The following is an 18,428-nucleotide window of genomic DNA, read 5'->3' as shown; positions in this document are numbered from 1 at the left end:
CAGGCTCTCTAAACACACCGCCTTGCTCAGAGGCTCTGTACACTCTGTCCTGTAAACCCAGTCCTGTGCTCTGCCTCATTAGTTACCCATTAGAAGGACACTCTCAGGCCAAGGGATTTACGGGCCGTTCTCCGTAAGTGAAATCTCAGCCGAGTGCGTTAGCGGTGAGCGCAGCAGACATGGTGGTGGAATGTCTGAGTTCGATCCGCACAGCCTGACAAAGGAGAAGGGCATCAGTATTCCAGGTGTCTGCCCACATCAAAGGGAATTCAGCAGAGCAGGGAGCTGTTTGATTAGCCGGCATCGATACAGCTTAAGATTTTAGGCTGCTTAAAACAGCTGACACCGAAACAGGATTTCTTGTCTCCTTCTTGGTGTTTTAGTCTTCCCATGTCTGAGTTTTCAACGGTTTGTGCCTGCTGAAATTTTTACAGATGGGAAGAGTACTCCCAAAAGGTGAAAATCACCCGTATAGACCTTATTCAGAGCAGCGCCATGACAGGTATGAAAGTGAGGCTGTGAGGGATAGACTTGCCGTGTTTCCAATGGCATCCGCTGTAAAAAGCTGAATAAAGCGGCTAGATTACTTACAATTTTCCACAGCTTACATTGTCAGGAGTTTTTTGTCAACTGACATTTCTTTGAAAGATATTTTTCCAGTGTTTCATGAGCAGAACAATCCGAAAACACATTAAATAACAGTTCAGCCCATTGAAGAGATGCAAGTTCATCCCTCACAGCCTCGCTTTCATTCTCATTAAAAATCAAAGATGGCGCTGCCGTGAATAAGGCGTATTTTATCCACACTGCACTGGCTAGTTTTAAAAAGCAATTGTGTTCCTTTAAATTCTTAAAAATATAAAAGTTTGTCGTCTGCTCTAATGTGTTTAGTTCACCCAAAAATGAAAAACTCTGTCATCCTTTACTCACCATCATGTCGTTCCAAACCCATAATTTCCAGTTCAGACTACATGATCTTGGCACAATTCGTTTGACCTTGGGTGTCGTGGGGATTCGCAAAAATTGATTGTTTTATCTTGTATAGTATGTCGTAGTGGATGCTTCACGACATCACAATAGAAAGATTTTGTTTTAAATCCGGTTTTTCACAACAGGTGACACCAGCACAGAAGCTCCATACACTTTCAAACATGCCGAAACGAAAGAGACGCGATAGTATTATTGTTGCAATGGAGGAATGATTTGTGCTATGGCAGCTACTCCTGCTTTTATTTTCTCGAGGGACTACCACGACAGAGTTAAAGATAAATGCTGGTGAATGTTATCGAAGGCATTTTAGCAACCCAGTGAGTACATTTATTTTTACTACTGGTTAAAAATGAAAATAGGATTCGCAGCATTTATTAGAGTAGTCAAAGAGGCAGGGATCAACAACAGCAAACAGGGAAACGGAGACGAGGCAGAGACAAACCAGATTATAAGCAAAGGGTCCAGGCAGGCAGAGAGAACCAGAGTCTAGTAAATAGTCCATGGTCAGGGCAGGCAGAGAACGGTCAGCAACAATAAACAATCCACAGGTCAAACACAGGAATCAAACTCAGGAAAATAATGCTTAGAAATCATGGCCGGGGCCGATCAAGACTTCGCACTGGTGTGTTGTGTGGAACTGGTTATTATGTGTGTGTGTGTGTGTTTGTGTGTAAATGAGGTACAGTTGTGTGTAATCAGCACAGTGCAGGTGTATGGTGTTTGGTATAATCAGTCCAGGGAGGTGCATGATGGGAAATGTAGTCCGTGATAATCCAGGGAGTGTGTGGCTAATCGTGACAGACTTAGGCCCTGTTTACACGAGAACGCTCGCGGGTGAAAACGTAAAAATATTATATCGGACGTGCCTTTCGTTTACACGGCGACGGTGTTTTTGTGGCTTAAAAATTAAAAAAAGTGAAACCACCCTCCAGAGTGGAAATCAGAGTGGAAAAACGCTCCACCGTCATGTTCCGGTCTAAAGGGTAAAAAAGCAAAAGTCCGCTAGACAGTGAAGGTTGTAGGCAGGCACGCGGATGTTGTTGTGTGGCAGTGCTTCACATCGCCACCTAGCCGAGGAAAGCGCACAGCACATTTTAACATAATTATCTCTCAGCAATGTGAGTGGCGTCAGATGTTACATAACACTATTTTGCTGCTCATGTATTTCAAACTTTGTTTTATCCCTAAACGAAGAATGAAAAAAACTTTGTAGTGAGTATATAGCATAGCCCTCAGAAAGAGGTCAAACCAGGGCAGGTGTACTGGTACCAGACATGGATGCCCCCAGACAGCCATGAGAATGAAACTCAACTAGCATTCTCTTCCACTCGCAGCACCAATCATAAAGAATAAAGCTCAAATGTGTTTTCCCTGGCTCATCATTAAGAGACCTGAGTGGGGTTGAGGAAAGAATGGGAGCTAAAAATTCTTAGGTCTAGCGGTAATCCAAGTCCAAGCAGAGCCCCTCAGGAGGGTTTGGTATTTTAAAAACAGACATTTCTGTCCAGCCTTTTGTGAGATTCTTAATCTGCATTGTTGCTCCATAAGCAAAACAAAGACCGGCAGCCACATAATTGCTTCCACATTTTAATGAGAGTCATTTATTTGTGTATCATCCTTTGCAAAATAAACTGCTGCCTCACCGGAGTAGTTCTTGGTTTTTAGATCCAAATCTAAAGCTGGACAGAGCTAAAGCCTTATAGGACAGCAAAATGACTTCATAGCATACAATGTCATGTCAAAGAATCTTTCAAGAAGACTGAGGGCCCGATTTTAACGATCTGAAACGCAAGTATCAAGCGCAAAGTAAGCGCGCAAGTAACTTTGTGGGCGGGTCTTGGGCGCTGTTGCTATTTTACCAGCGGGATAAATGACTCTTGCGCCCGACGCAAGTTTAAAAGAGGTTTGTCTGAAGTATCTTTATTATTCATAGGTGTGTTTTGGGCGTAACGGGAAACAAACCAATAAGTGTGTCATATCACATTCCCTTTGAGAGCATGATTAAAGAGGTGCGCTTGTTCTATAGGTGCGATTCTATTATAACGGCGCATTTACCAGGTGCGCTTCACAATCGGTTCAAAGCTGAGGAGATCGATGTTCTCGGCAGAAGCCCAAATTAGCTTTGGTTAAACATCCATATAATAATTTGGGTACATGTGTAAGCTTTATGCCTATTTTTTCCATCGTCATGGATACAACAATGATTTCCCTCATGTTTAAATATGTTTCCTTATAATAATGTATAATTTGCAAAAAAGTAAAATGCAAATTTTATATTTTACGCCTCCTTTTTGCATCGACCCGCCCAGGGAGCGCAAGTTCATTCCCTAGTTTACTGACGTGTGTCTGTGGAGGGAAAAGTCGATGAGACGGAATGATACATGCGTCAGTGTACAGAGTCATTTGCGCTGGGTGCAAGATAGGGCCCTAAGAGTTTGATTCACATTTCCCAATTCCAATTCACAAACTCTTAGTTGTTTGAGACATTTTTTGAGTGATTCTTTAAAAGGCCTTACTCTAAAGAGTCATGTGTTCATGAATCAGACACTGCACTCCATGTTGTTGATTAATTAAAAATAACTGACTCTAGTTAAGTGAATTAAAAGAATGAGACTACACTGGTTGCACAGTATGACTCTGATTTATGGAAAAGTACAGGCTCAAAAGAGCTAATTGTTTGTGAACATCCCTGAAATGCAAGTCACAATTAGTTGGAAAATCAATATTTTTACACAGTCTTTCGATATAAACACATAGCATGCATGCGTATGGGGGTCAGAGTGGGATAGCAGTGTGCTTGCAGTTGTTGGCCGGTTTCCATAAACCATGTCTGGTCTGAAAACAGGATGGTAATTAGCCCGAGACAGGCACAGCTGATAGACTGCAGCGTCAGACACCCCAGCACCCTTCAATCCCCCACCACACGGCTTAGTCAGGATTACCGGACATACCATCACTCTGCCCGGTACTCCTCTGTCTTCATCTGCGCTGAGGGACATAGAGAGACCACGGTCCACAGCGCAAACAAATTACACGCTCAGCTAAATGGCATGCTGGGTATTTATTTGCAGGAGAGATACTCTCAACGGGGTTTACTAGGAGTTTAGTTTGGAGGAACCGTTGAATTCTCAATCCAGACAGACGATCGTTTTGTTGGTTAAAGTTGTAGTTAGCTTCTCAAACTGACGTTATGAGACCAGACATGTGCTGCTGGCTACCGAAGTGGTACTGGAGGTTGGCAATTGCATGGGCTGATATCTAAAGTGGGGAGTTTTCTGCCTCACCTGGCTCGATGTGATGAGCTCGCTCTGAACATTGCAATTGTCTTTGTGCAGATCAAAGCCTTTTCAATTTGACAGGACCATTTTCTAGTTCCTTGGCATCATTCCTTTTCGAATTAAATTTGATATTAAGTAGCAAAGCCTTGCTAATGTGGACGTACTGTACAAGACGAGCAGGTTTGGGAGGGGGATTCATAAGGATGGCTAATCTTTCTCGAGTGCTGCAACAGAGCACCTGTTCTCAGTGACTTTCAACAGTAAGTCAATTAACTCTAATTACAACTTGTGGCTCAAGGCCCCACAGTGAGAGGAAAGACATCAGGACAATCTAGAACCCCACACTGAACCTTGAGACATTGTCGTCTTCCCAGCAACCTGCATTCAACCTCCCACCTCATAAACATCATCATCCTCTTCTGCTCATTCACAGACAGAAGTGTGATACATTGAAAAAAAAAAGTATTTTATTCTTTCTTGAGAATTTAATTAAATGCTGCTTGATAGCAACTTAGCAGTTTATTGCATAAATAAACAAAGATAAAATATAATCTAAATAAATGAAAAATAAAACGCATACAAAAATGGAATCTTTAGCAGATTTTAAAATTAATATTTATATTTCTATATAGTACATTATAATATAGTGATGCCAAAATGTATTAAACTTACCTTTTAAAAGTATTTCTTTCTTTTTTTTTTTGTTACTTTGTGTTGTTTTAAATATTTTTTTAAACAAAAATCTGTAGAATTGTAATATTGGTAATTTATTGGTTTTCGGTCATAACATGAAACGTTCAAATCAAGTTAAAATATTGTGTTCAACTGATTTTTTTTTTCACAACATCAGCATTATATATTATATAATATTATATTATAACATTTAAAAAAATATAATTATTATAGTTGTTATTTACTCATGTAAATCATTTAAATACTCACATAAATAAATAATCAATAAACAAAGAAATTATTTTTTAGTTATATAATCTTTTTTCGGTAGCAGCAGTTTACCTAAATAAATAATAATTGATTAAATTAAATTAATAATTAAATTAAATTAAAAAAAATATTTCTATTGATTATTTATTTCTTTGAGTATTTATATGATTAACATGCTTATAGACATGCTTAACTCTTTCCCTGCCAGAATAAAAAATGATAATTGCCTGCCAGCGCCAGCATTTTTGATCATTTTCACAAAATTTGCATTGCCCCCAGAATATTTTGTTGCATGAATACCTGAACACACAATAGAACAGAGCCTCTGCCTTTTTATTCTAGCTTAATGCATTCTTTTTGATGTGGATAAGTTTCATAAAAAGCAACATATCGAAGTCTACATCAAGATCAGATTAAGAACTGTGATCAAAGCATAGATTGTGTCCATCAACACCCCCAAAGCTTCACAGTTCTATACCTCATCCTGGGTTGACATTTTATTTGGTAACGTTAAGCAGTGTGGATTTCTATACTGTTGAATGTTTGATGATTGCGTTATTTTACACATGATTATTCTATCACTTGTTTCTGCTTCTCATTCGCTTGTGTTTTAGACCAAAGGTCCTGCAGTCTTTTAGATTCAGAAGATCTGTAATAGCGACCCCTACCATATATCAGTGAAAATATGGATTGTTGGAAATTTCCATTAGTGGCTGGGAAAGAGTTAAAAGAAAAATGGAGAGAGAGAGAGATTTCCTCAGCAAATTATATGTGTGATCGCCAGTCAGAGAGTGGCTTCTGTCTCCCTGATATGTAGTCACCCATATCTGCATTAAATACGATTAGTATCCTGCAGGCAGTGCTCAGTCTCTGTGTGGTGGGAGGTGCCCCTCAAGTTTCAAGCTGACACTGCAGACCGTGGGGCTTCTGCACCATTAAAGGTAATAACATATGTAAATGAAATGAACTTGTTTTTGACAAGAGATATTCAAGTCATTTGAATTTTTGTTAGTCACAGTTTGTGGCAGCCTCTGAGCGAGTGGTCTAATTTATCATCCTGGAGATGTGCCATGCTTTTAAAGAACACATCTGACTTCAGAGTTATTATGAAGGTGGCATAGGCTAATTGTTGTAGTAGAATATGTTTGCCGATGCTATCTTATAATTGCTACTGCAACAAATAAGACCCTGATGAGGGAGATACATTCCCATTTACATCTTGTGTTTTAATCCATCTCTTTTGTCCACTTGGTATGTTTTCGTCTTCAATCCAAAGTAGGGAGTGTTTACACTAATGGAAAACGGAAAACTTTTCATGCGTTTTGGGCGTCCCTTCACACGACAAGAGCGTTTTGGGAGCCTGAAAACGCAATCTTTTATAAAAAGGGTTTCAAGTGCAAGTTTGACAATGTTGTTGTGTGAACGCGGAAAATACAAAGCTATATTTAGCTATAGTTTTTAGCACATCGTTGTCGTACCCATCCCATAAACCCTTAGTTCCTCAGCCGACAAAGTTTAAATCCTGTCTGGCTCCACCAATCCATTCAAATGCGTTTTCGACTAACTCTGGAAGTGTAAACTGGACAAGCTCAAAACTTTTTAGACTCTGTTTACACCTGTATTTAGCATCGTCCACTTGCGATTAGATTAACGAAAACTCTTCTTAATAGTAGGTGAAAGCTGTCGACATGGTAATCCACAACATGACCATTGCTGATGGCAGCTGATGTTTTTAGCAGGACGCCATGATTAGGCATGAATACTATTTAGAACTGACAGTTAAAATTAGCTTAAGTTAGTTAAGCTGGTTTTAGCTGTGTCGGCCAGCTGGTCTCCCAGTCTGACCAGCTGTTAAGTGCCTAAAACTCCTTTACAACCATTAAAACAAACCAGTCTAAATAACTTTGAGAAACCAGCTTAGCACTTTAAGTAGTTTTAAGAGGTTTAAGGGTTAGCTTTCCGACAGGAAGATACGCACAACCGGCACATCCGGGAACTTAACTGTCAATTTTGTTCCCGCCCCCTTTTGGGGGAAACAAACTAGACTCCCCATAGACTTCAATACAAAATAACAGCAAAAACCAACGTCCGTACACAGCCGACAGGCGTAAATCACTTGTATACACCATGTCAAGTAATTATATGTCCACCCTGCCTGCCATAGAGCGTGAAAGATACATTTTTTTTATGCCCGTTATCAACTAGCCCAGGCTACCTGCCATCATCATCATAAATTCATAATATATCCACAAGTTTCCTACGCCCCATGAGGCCTTGCGTCAAAAGTGGGCGCGACTTCCGGTTGGAAGTAAACAAAGCGCGACTTGACATGCTTGATACTCGTTGATTCAACAGTTGACAGTCATTCAAGTTATAGCGATCCAAACTAGCTAACGATGTGGGAACACAACCTCAACGAAATTAAAAAGGGTGAAATAACAGTACCTTTACCCTCTGCAGTAGCTGATTGGGAGTATTATAATAACATTATTAATAATCAATACTCATCAAGGCATGGTGACAGACAGTTGTGTGAGCTGACAAACAATTAAAATAAAAAATACACACTTAGTCGTTGTGCTTTGGAGTTTATTCAAAATTATAAATGAATGTGCTACTGGAATACATTAACTGGCACATTTGGTATTCTGTCAACACAGGCTTTGATCCTGAGTTTAGGTGTAACATCAGTAGCGAACAGCCAATCACATGCTGATAGAGTTTATAGAATATTAAGAATTTAAACAAATGTACACAGGAAGATTCGTCGTCTTTTGGGAGGTGATGGAAACTACAGTCTTTGGCAGGATCAGAGACGGGCGGCAGGATCACTGTGATTTCGTTTTCAGCTTATGTTCAAAACAATCACGTTTAAGCCACTGAATTAGTTTAATCCGGTTATGCATACAACCGCGAACAGCACATGTTGTCCCTGAGCTCCGTAACAACATCTCTCATAAAGATTTGCGTCTTTAAATAGTAAAATAATTCTCCGAAAAACAGCTAGCCTCTTCGCTAACTAACACACAAAATACCATTGGAATGCTACTTCCGCCGCGTCACCGGAAGTTTTACCCACTTTATTTTTTACAGGAGCGCCCCTCGGAAACTTGTGGATACATTAAGTTTTTTTTACTTTAAAAAACGAAATAAAATCATTCAGGGGCTTACCTGGTGACTCGATTAGGTACAAGTAAATGTCCGGGTAAGACACCTCTGGCCACTGGATGGGATTTTTTTGTATTGAAGTCTATGGGGAGTCTACTTTGTTTTCCCCCAAAAGTGGGCGTGAACCTATTCAGAGACATTCTATGACACAGCGCCGGTTGTGCGTATACAACTAATATTTGTTTAAAGCAATAGTTCTCAATCAGGGGACCTCCAAAAACGTCCAAGGGGGCCTCAAGAGGACTTAAAAAAACAATGGGACTCCATGAATTCCAAAAGATTGAGAACCACTGCTTTAAAGCCAAATGTCATCATTCCCACAATCACAAGCATGTCATTTTTTGTAAGTCTTGCCTGTTTATCTGGGTAAAGCTGAAAGGTAACAAAGTCAGTCTTCAAGTGAGAGCAGCGGGTCAATAGCAGGGGGCCTTATTTTGCTTCAGGGTTCTTGAAACGGACACTTTGCTCTTGTTCTGCAGTCATGCACTTTGGTTGCTGCTTTGCCGCATGCCATCACCCCTGGAAGAGCATTTACACATAATTCTGAGGCGAAGGCTGAAAATACTTTTTTTTTTTTTCTAGATCACAGCTGTTTTATTTATGCTGCCCTCTAGTAGTGTTTTGATCCTAGGATAAACACAGAATATGTCCTTGAGAGAAGACATTTAATATGTAGCCCTGTAAATGAAGTGTTTTTGGTGTGGATTATACATGTCACTTCATTTGTCAAGATGTAAAGGCTCATACTTATGTTGGCTTTACGATGCCTGCTTGTATTTGTGTGTGCATGCCTATAATCCTGTTAGCTTTATGGATTTTGGCATTACATTTAAGCTTTCTCACCAACACTTGTTGAACTTCTCAAAGTAAAGCATAACATCACAAATAATTAGTTTCTTGTGAGAGGCTTTGTTTATGCATATTGTCTGTCTCATGCGTCTCTTTAATCAGTGTTAATGGACATCTGTTGGTTCTCCATAGTGTGGACCTGGAGTGTAATTTCTGTCGACGCCGGTCTCCTTTACGTTCGGGGCTTCTGCTTTGATTCAGGGCTTAATTATTCAGAGATAGTTCGGATGGTGCAAATGTAAGTTGTGGGCATTTGTAGTTGAATTTGAATGTTGTTGTTGTTCATTGTTTTTGCTCTATAAGTTAGCGCAAGGAAGCCAATGTTTTACGAAACTTTGAGGAACGGAACTGCTCTAAATATGAGAAAAGTGGGAGGTTATTGCTAGTCACTTAAATCATACATTTTTTCGGATCACAGAGTGTTAAAATTGAACCTCGGTGCTATTCTCCCATCTGTTCTTACAATATGGTGCCGTGCAACCTTGAGAAAATCGCAAAACAGTTGGCTATGCCTCTTTTCCCTAAGCTATTACTTTTTGTAATTGCCTTCAAGTCAGACTGCTTTAAAATATAAATAAAGTACAAGCTTTTAAGTTAATAGGAGGTTTCAGAGTCTTTTTTTTTTCAGTGTGAAACAGTATAACAACTGCAGAGTCATTACCACAGCTTGTTAGTCTTTTTCTGTCTAAAGACAAAGTTAATGCTGCAATCTCTGCACATCATGCATGCATAGACTGAGACAAATACTGGAACTGAAATAGTCGGCGCAATCGGACCGGATGATCAGGGTGGTAATGAGGCCATCCAATAAATTTCTCTCACCCTGCATGCCCTCTGTGTTGGCATCTACTGGAAAAGTTCCACCTAGAGGGTATCCCAGGCCCTCCAGTTTCCATAGTTACTTGTGAAAGGGCCCCACAGTTTGGTGCATGAAGTTTTCCGAGTTCAAAGTTGACATGCCACCCTAGAGATACTGGTTTCCTTCAATGGCTGGTTGGGTAAGAAGTGAAAGCAGCTGTTCTCCATGGAGTTTCTCTGTTTCATGTACTGCCAACCTCAAATTAACCACACAATCTTCACTGTATTAGAAGGAATTCATGCTCATAAATGTTCATCACACAAATCCTCAGGAGTGGATGAACATACAGTATAGGAAGGAACAGATTGTGGTAGATATGCATATAATTATATCATTTATTACCGTTCACAATGTTTGGAGTTAAATAAATTAATTATTTTATCCAGCAAAGACACATTAATTTGATCAAAAGTGGCAGTAGAGACATTTATGTTACTACAAGTATTAAAATAGTGTCAGAAATAATAAATGCTGTTCTTTTTTTTTTCAAAGAATACTTTCTATTCATCAAAGAATCCTGAAAACATTCATCATACTTTCCACGCTTTATTAATCAGCACAACTGTTTTTTTTTTTTTTTACATTGATAATATGAAATGTTTCTTAAGCACCAAGTCAGCATATAGAAATATTTCTGAAAGATCATGTGACATTGAAGACTGGAGTAATGATTCTGAAAAGTTATCTTTTCATTACAGGAATAAATTACATTTTAAAATAGGAAACAGTTACATTATATTATATTATATTATATTATATTATATTATATTATATTAAATTATTTAGGGCTTTCAAACGACTAATCACGATTAATCGCATCCAAAATATAAGTTTGTGTTTATGTAATATATGTGGGTGCACTGTGTATAATTATTTTGTATATATATATATAAATACACACACACACATGCATGTATATTTAAGAAAAAAAATTATATATAAAATATTTATATATAATATAAATTATATATAAATCTATATACAGTATATACATGAAAATATTTCTTAAATATATACAAGCATGTGTGTGTGTGTGTATATATATATATATATATATATATATATATATATATATATATAATTATACATAGTGCACCGACATATATTATGTAAACACAAACTTTTATTTTGGATGTGATTAACCGTTTGACAGCCCTAATTATATTACAAAAAAATGCAGTTTTTAAAATACTTTATTGCAACAAGTCAAAACTCTTTCAATATCTGTCATTGAACAATTTGTAATTCATTAAGTGCTCTGGCACTTTTTTATATATTTGACAGACCAGACTGGAGTCAAACCAGTCATGCTTGAGTTGTTCATCATTTTGAATGATTCATTAAAAGAGTCATTAGTTTATGACTGGACTGGACTAGAGTCACATTCTGTTCCAGGTGGCATCTTATGTGATGAAATGGTCCATTTTGATTATGTAGCTGTCATTGAGCTAACTAAACGTAAACTATGCGATGTAGAGGCTAAAACAGACACTTAACAGGTTTATGAAGATAACCAACTCATTAATCACTGACAACGAACCTGAATGGAGAAGTAGATTCATATTCAGAATCTCAGATGCACCTCACCTAGAAGTCTGATGTCTTGAAATGTGTTGAGGTTGAACTCAGCAACTCCATGCTTTATACCGTGTGTGTGTGTGTGTGTGTGTGTGTGTGTGTGTGTGTGTGTGTGTGTGTGTGTGTGTGTGTGTGTTTGAGTTAGCCTAGCCTTAAATATGCTGAGACGGAATGGCATCGTACATATCAGAGTTTGCCCATGCTCTTTCATCTTCCCTTCATAGCTCGCTTGACGTGGCATTTCAAAGCACCTGGTAAAAATAAACTTACTGTCAGGCAAGTTTGTCAGTGGGAGAATCTCTTTAATCTGGCCCACAGAAATTTAAGCTCTCCCCGAGTTGACACCCAACGTCAGGCACACGTCAGCGCGCGGGCAGCTCATCTCCTCGAAGTCTTTCGCGAAGCCTCTGTGATTAATAGTCGCGTGTTTTGCCAACATCAGTGTCTCTGCCTCCGTTACACAAGAATTAATACACCATATTTGCTGGCATGTTTCGCCAGAGTACAGAGATGAATTGCTGCAGCTGTGTATTTGCATGAATATAGTGATGTGAGGATGTAGCTTTGTGTCAGACACAAACACATGGAGCGGTAACACATCAACGAACTTGGGAAAATGCAGAGCTGTTTTCATGAGCCGTCAAAGACTAATACATACATTTCATAGAAAACTTGACACTTAATAAATGCAGGATTTTACTTGCAGAAATATGTGATCGTAAATCAAGGGAACGTAGGAGTGGATGTAGAAATACAATGTAATATATATTCCTCATTTGAAAGATCGCATTGTGAGAGAGCTACAGTATAACCCATATTCAAGATGTTACGTTTGATATGTTCCGGCTTTTTGTGGGTTCAGTTTGAAAAATAAAGCTCTTTCTTGCTTCTTTTTGCTTTATAATGTTGCTCTTTATTTGACTCAGATGTAGCATTCCCATTCATCTCATCGGCAGTAGCTTGACAGGGCCACGCTAACCAGCCAAACCGCTTGGTTGGCCTGATGTAAATACTGACAGCTTACCATATTAACTCACTCTCCTCATTTGGTGGGTAGTTCGTTTTCATTTGTTTTGTTATTGTGCTGTATCCTGTGAGATGAGATGATATGCTGATTTGCTAAGTGAGTTATCTGTGAAGATTAAGAGGGAAAGTGCACGGAGCATGGTAGAGGATCGTGCTGGCAACACAGCGAGCTACCACCTATAAGGCTGAGCTGTTTCAGATTTATTTTGTAATTAGGCTTATCGATTTGCCATCCTATTGTGTTTTATGTGTTCATTTGCCTTCCTTTTGCTCCCTACAAGGACACAGCACTGCACTTTTGCTGTATTGACACTCGCTACACAAGGAGTCCAAACATTTGGCTTCATTCAATATACAGCCTCAAGACTGCATTACCAAGTCAAAGAAGTTCAAATAACAGTATCATCACTGTACCGGATTTCTCATGGTCTGCGTTTATTTATTTAGTTGAGTTGTTCAAGGCGCTCTTGTGTTTTTTTAATGGAAATTGGACTATTTCTTAAGCGGAAATGCTTTCAGTGAATAAACAACTTAAGTCGTTGGCAAATTTAATATGTTGGCCTTTTCCCCCCTTTTTTTTATCTGCTTTTGTAATTTTTACTCGATACATGGATAAGTTATTGGATTACAGTGTTTTACTCTGATTAAGTAATCTCAGGGACCAATATAGCTGGGGTACTGCATGCACAAACTTTAAGACATTTTTTCCTTTTACAATATGCGCTGAAAGTGGAAGCGCGCTGTCTGGAAATTCATTTTGAGCAAACAAGACAGAACCAGTGTTTCCTCCCACAGTACTTTAACGTCAGCGAATATCTCTAGGTGTATTTCATATACAGACACAAACAAATAGGAATGGTCTTTACTTGACTGCAGATACTAGAGCAAATATTCACACAACCAGACATGACACTTTCTATCTTGGAGCATGATGATGAAATACTGTAGGTCTGTAGGTCTGTGTTCACGGTTGTCGAGGTTGGCAGATGTTTGCATTGTCCTTGTTCTACTACTGAAATACCCTGTTTCATTTAAAGCCTGACATATGAAATATAAATGTAGGCCTACTACACGTATACACTTCAAATGTTTAGAGCTTGAAGATTTTTTAAATGTTTTTGAAAGATGTTCACCAAGGCTGCATTTATTTGATAAACACAGTAAAATGGTAATATTGCTAAATATAGTTACTTTAATTAATTTAAAGTAATGTTTTCTAATTCTATACTTGTACGTTATTCCTGTTGATGGCAAAGCTGAATTTTCAGTCAGGTGTCACATGACAGAAATCAGAATGATTCAGAAATCATTCTGATACGCTGACTTTGTGCTCAAGAAACGTGTTGAAAACAGTTACAGATGTTTTTTTTTTATAAACATACATTCTCTTTCTTCATTGCATTTAGGATTTTTGAAGCATTTCTATTGATAAAATACAATGTTCTAAAGTGCTATATATAATGTTCTTGCTATTAATTAAATAAATTATATTTCTTTTACTTATTATTCAGATGAATGTAGTATTTAGTTTCAATGTAATTATAGAACATCGTTATAGTGAAACTCAGAGATTTAAGATTGATAATGTAGGCTGGAGATTAAAAAAAATGTCCTACTCTAAGTTAATTAAAGGAGAACTCCGGTCAATTTTAACATTGAGCTAATTTTTTTTGTCCATCTGGAGTGCTGTCAGTACAGACAAAAACTACAAAAATCTGTGTTTCCTGCACTGTGTTATCCTCTTTGCACCCTGTTGACTTCAATGGGGCATGTTCTAAACCTGCTTTTAGCCTCTTAACATCCTTGATTTGTCATTACGAGTGTACAGCCATGTGAGTGGTATTATCAAGAGTGACCACGGTCAATCTGACTGCAGTAGATGTGAAAGATATTAATAAAAATGATGTTAATTCAGCCAGCTGAGCTCACATACCCGTATTTACTTCCTGTTTTCGGTCGAAGTCCACACTAGTCGATTGTCCAGTTCGAGTTCATTGGTAACTAAGCAACAGTGGAGACTCAGACTGTCAGCTATCAGCCGATGACGGTGCTTTGTGGTGTTCTGAGATTATCAGTTCAAATGGATAGTTCACCCAAATCAGATGTTGAGCATCATTTAGTTACCAATGATCTCGCGCGCAAACTCGACAATCGACTAGTGTGGGCTTCGACTGAAACAGGAAGTAAATACAGGTATGTGAGCTCAGCTGGCTGAATTAACATCATTTTTATTAATATCTTTCACGTCTACTGCAGTCAGATTGACCGTGGTCACTTTTAATAACATAACTCACATGGCTGTGCACTTGTAATGACAAATCAAGGGTGTTAAGAGGCTAAAAGCAGGTTTAGAACATGCCCCATTGAAGTCAACAGGGTACAAATTTTAAAAAGAGGATAACACTGTGTAAGCAACACCGATTTTTGTCATTTTTGCCTGTACTGACAGCACACCAAATGTACAAAAAAAATGATCTCCTTTAAGTCGTTTTGCTCAATGTCAATTCAAAAGTCTTCCTGGATTTTTAGCAGGGTAGAAAAATCAGATGTAGAGCACTTTGGGTAAAATCTGATTTTATTAAATGCAACATTTTTCGAATTACCCATGATTGCAGTGTGTATAAGCGAGCTCTGTTGCAGAATGCAGCTGTTCAGATCGAATCTCGTGTGGTTTGGTTCTTTGTCAATTCCTGTCTTTTTACAAGCGTCAGGAAACAAAACATTCTTCTAATTTCTTGATAGGTTGTAGTGTTTATGATTGACGAGCTCAAAGGCACTGCATGCTTGCAGTGATTCTTCTGACGAGAAACAATCAGATGTTGTATGTCGGCAGGTTCAGTTTCACTTGAGATGAGAGAGTGGTTCGCCTGCATCTTTTTTTCTTGTGACGTGAGGGCATCTATCGCTCGTGGAGCTTACGGCTGCATGCTGCCTGGGCTCATCTCACTCACCGCTGTTGATGCAGGAAAATGAAATGTATCAGCCTCATATCGGGAAACTAATATGCCTAATTTACCGCATTACGGACCCCAACTGCACACGGAAAAGAAATGTCCAGGGAGCTCCATCAAGTGCCTTCCATTAAACTGGAAAATTGAAGCTTAAGGTACCATTATGTAATATCAGTGTAGTTCAGAACCCCCAGGTAACTGTGAGTGGAAAATGAGTTTGCGAGAGACCTATTTTACCGTATTTCTGATAGTGCATAGCCTTAATTGTCATATTTAGTCCAAGCATCAGCCTGTCTAACACTGAGGTTTTTCAAGAAGCACTTGTGACAGTTCTCGGGGTTACCATGGCTACGGTTTATTGCACATTGCGCTCGTATGCCAACACCCCATACACCCATTTCTGTACAGCGGTAAATACTCCTCCCCGCCTGCCACATTAACAGAGCTGGAAAAGAGCCAGCGCTATTGACGTGTTGTTATCTTCAGGTCCAAAAACGCACGGCCCTGTGCTCCTCATACACCCACTGACAACATCCTTCCCAGGAGTGCGTTTTAATTGGTTGGCAGGCCGAGTCACTGGGGATGCTGCTTTTAGCTTCAAGACAGAAACTGTGATTTTATGTAAACTACCTTAGTAATTTGATAACAAAGAAAAGCTTGCTGCTGAAATTCTTCGGTTAGGATGTGTAGGAGGAACATGTACAAGAGTGTATGGGTATGATTTAAGAATGGGTCATAATGAATGATTGCATTGATGAATTGGTTTCATTGACCAAATATCAGGGGATTTTAATTGATAGGGAATATACAGTACACTACCATTCAATAGTTTGGGGCTAGTAAGATTTTATGGTCACACTTTAGTTTAGGGTCCAACCTCTCAGTATTTACTAACTAATCTACAACCTTTGCCTCAATATACTTCTCCTTACTGCTTATTAAAGGAGTTGTTCACTTTAAAAAAAAAAAAAAACTTTTGCTGATAATTTACTCACCCCCATGTCATCCATGTCCATGTCTTTCTTTCTTCAGTTGAAAAGAAATTTAAGTTTTTGATAAACATTCCAGGATTTTTCTCCATATAATGGACTTCAATTGGAACCAAATAGTTCAAAGTCCAAAAGACAGTTTCAGTGCAAACTGCAAACTGTTGTAAGGGTTTTAAACGATTCCAGATGATGAATAAGGGTCTTATCAAGAGAAACGATCGCTCATTTTTAAGTTTTATAAGTTCAAATGGTCGCCTTGCTCTGTGATGTGTGTTCGTGACTCTCCTGTTCACATTTGTTTATCAAAATGAACTAATATTTTTTCGTGTCATTTGGTTCATTCAACGAACAAAATGAACGAGTTGACTTGGGAAAAGATTCATTCATTTTGATGAACGAGTTAGAACAGGAGAGTCACGAACGCGCATCACAGAACAGACCAAGGCGACCATTTGAGCTTATAAAACTTAAACTTTGTTATTTATTTTTTAAATGAGCGATCTTTTCGCTTGATAAGACCCTTATTCATCGTCTGAAATCGTTTAAAGCCCTTTGAACAGTTTTCAGTTTGCAGTGAAACTGTCTTTTGGACCTTGAACCGTTTGGTTCCCATTGAAGTCCATTATATGGAGAAAATCCTGTAATGTTTTCATCAAAAACCTCAATTTTTTTTCGACTGAATAAAGACTGGACATCTTGGATGACATGGGGGTGAGTAAATTATCAGCAAAAGTTTTTTTTTATTTATTTATTTATTTTTAAGTGAGCTACTTCTTTAATAGTTAGTAAGGCAGTTTAGATATTGGGTATTAGGTATGTAGAATATGGTCATGCAGAATAAGTCATTTATATATGTGCTTTAAATACTAATAAAAAGCTAATATGCATGCTAATAATAAGCAACTAGTAAATAGTGAGAAGTGTTACCAATTTTATCATTACAGTTATTTGAAAAAAAAATGAATGTCTATTCAGCAAGGACACATTAGAAAAGATTTCTATTTCAAATAAATGCTGTTGAACTTTCTATTCATCATCCTAAAATAACATGTCATGGTTTCCACAAAAATATTGAGAAGCACAATTGTTGTCGAAATTGGTAATAATATGAAGAATTGTTATTATGTTTCTTGAGCACCAAATCAACATATTAGAATTAATTCTGATGGATCATGTGACACTGAAGACTGAAGTAAAAGCTGTTAAAATATGTTTGAAAAGTTTTTATTTTACATTACTGTGTTGCAGCTTTGGTGTGCATAAGAGACTTCTTTTAAAAACATAAAAATCACACATTACAGACCGCAAACTTTTGAATTGTTTTGTACATTTTTCGAGATCTGCTTTCAAACTTTTGCCCAAAAATGTATTTATTGATGTACTACATCTGATGAAATGATAGCAAAGGATTTTTGATTAATAATTCAGGCAACCGACTAACTAGTTGATTTTAAAAATCCATACTTTTGCACATCCCTTGAATGATTGGAGTACAAGTATGTGGGTTATTTCTGAAATATATATTCTCTCTGTCTCGCTTCCTCCCCAGCTGCTTTGCAAGTGGATATCACTCCAGCCCAGGGAGAGATCAGCGTGGGAGAGTCCAAATTCTTTTTGTGTGAAGGTAGGAGGATGACCCTCCTGTGATGAAACATATCAGGGGGTCACGTCACATTTAACCTTCATGAAGGGCTTTTGATTTCAAACCTGCCGACACTGCTTGTTCAATGCATTTAAACAAGCCCTTTCGTTCTGATGGTTGGGCAAGGTTGACTAAAGCTTTGATGTGCTTATTTAC

The 18,428-nt window shown here is 38.2% G+C and overlaps 1 protein-coding gene across 7 annotated transcripts in view; it reads left to right on the top strand.

The window, feature by feature from the left end:
* Nucleotides 1-18,428, top strand: part of ncam1a (neural cell adhesion molecule 1a) — a 225,338-nt gene that overhangs the window by 133,217 nt on the left and 73,693 nt on the right. For all 7 annotated transcript variants that reach the window (XM_089123802.1, XM_089123803.1, XM_089123804.1 and 4 more), the window contains exon 2: nucleotides 18,180-18,254. In XM_089123802.1, coding sequence (XP_088979928.1) covers nucleotides 18,180-18,254 — 75 coding nt within the window. The remainder of the gene's footprint in view (nucleotides 1-18,179; nucleotides 18,255-18,428) is intronic.

Source organism: Pimephales promelas, chromosome 19, assembly GCF_988280905.1.
Source record: "Pimephales promelas chromosome 19, fPimPro1.hap1.1, whole genome shotgun sequence".
In the NCBI taxonomy this organism is placed as follows: domain Eukaryota; kingdom Metazoa; phylum Chordata; class Actinopteri; order Cypriniformes; family Leuciscidae; genus Pimephales; species Pimephales promelas.
Note: the sequence above shows the minus strand (reverse complement) of the source record. Positions and strands in the feature narration are given on the sequence as shown.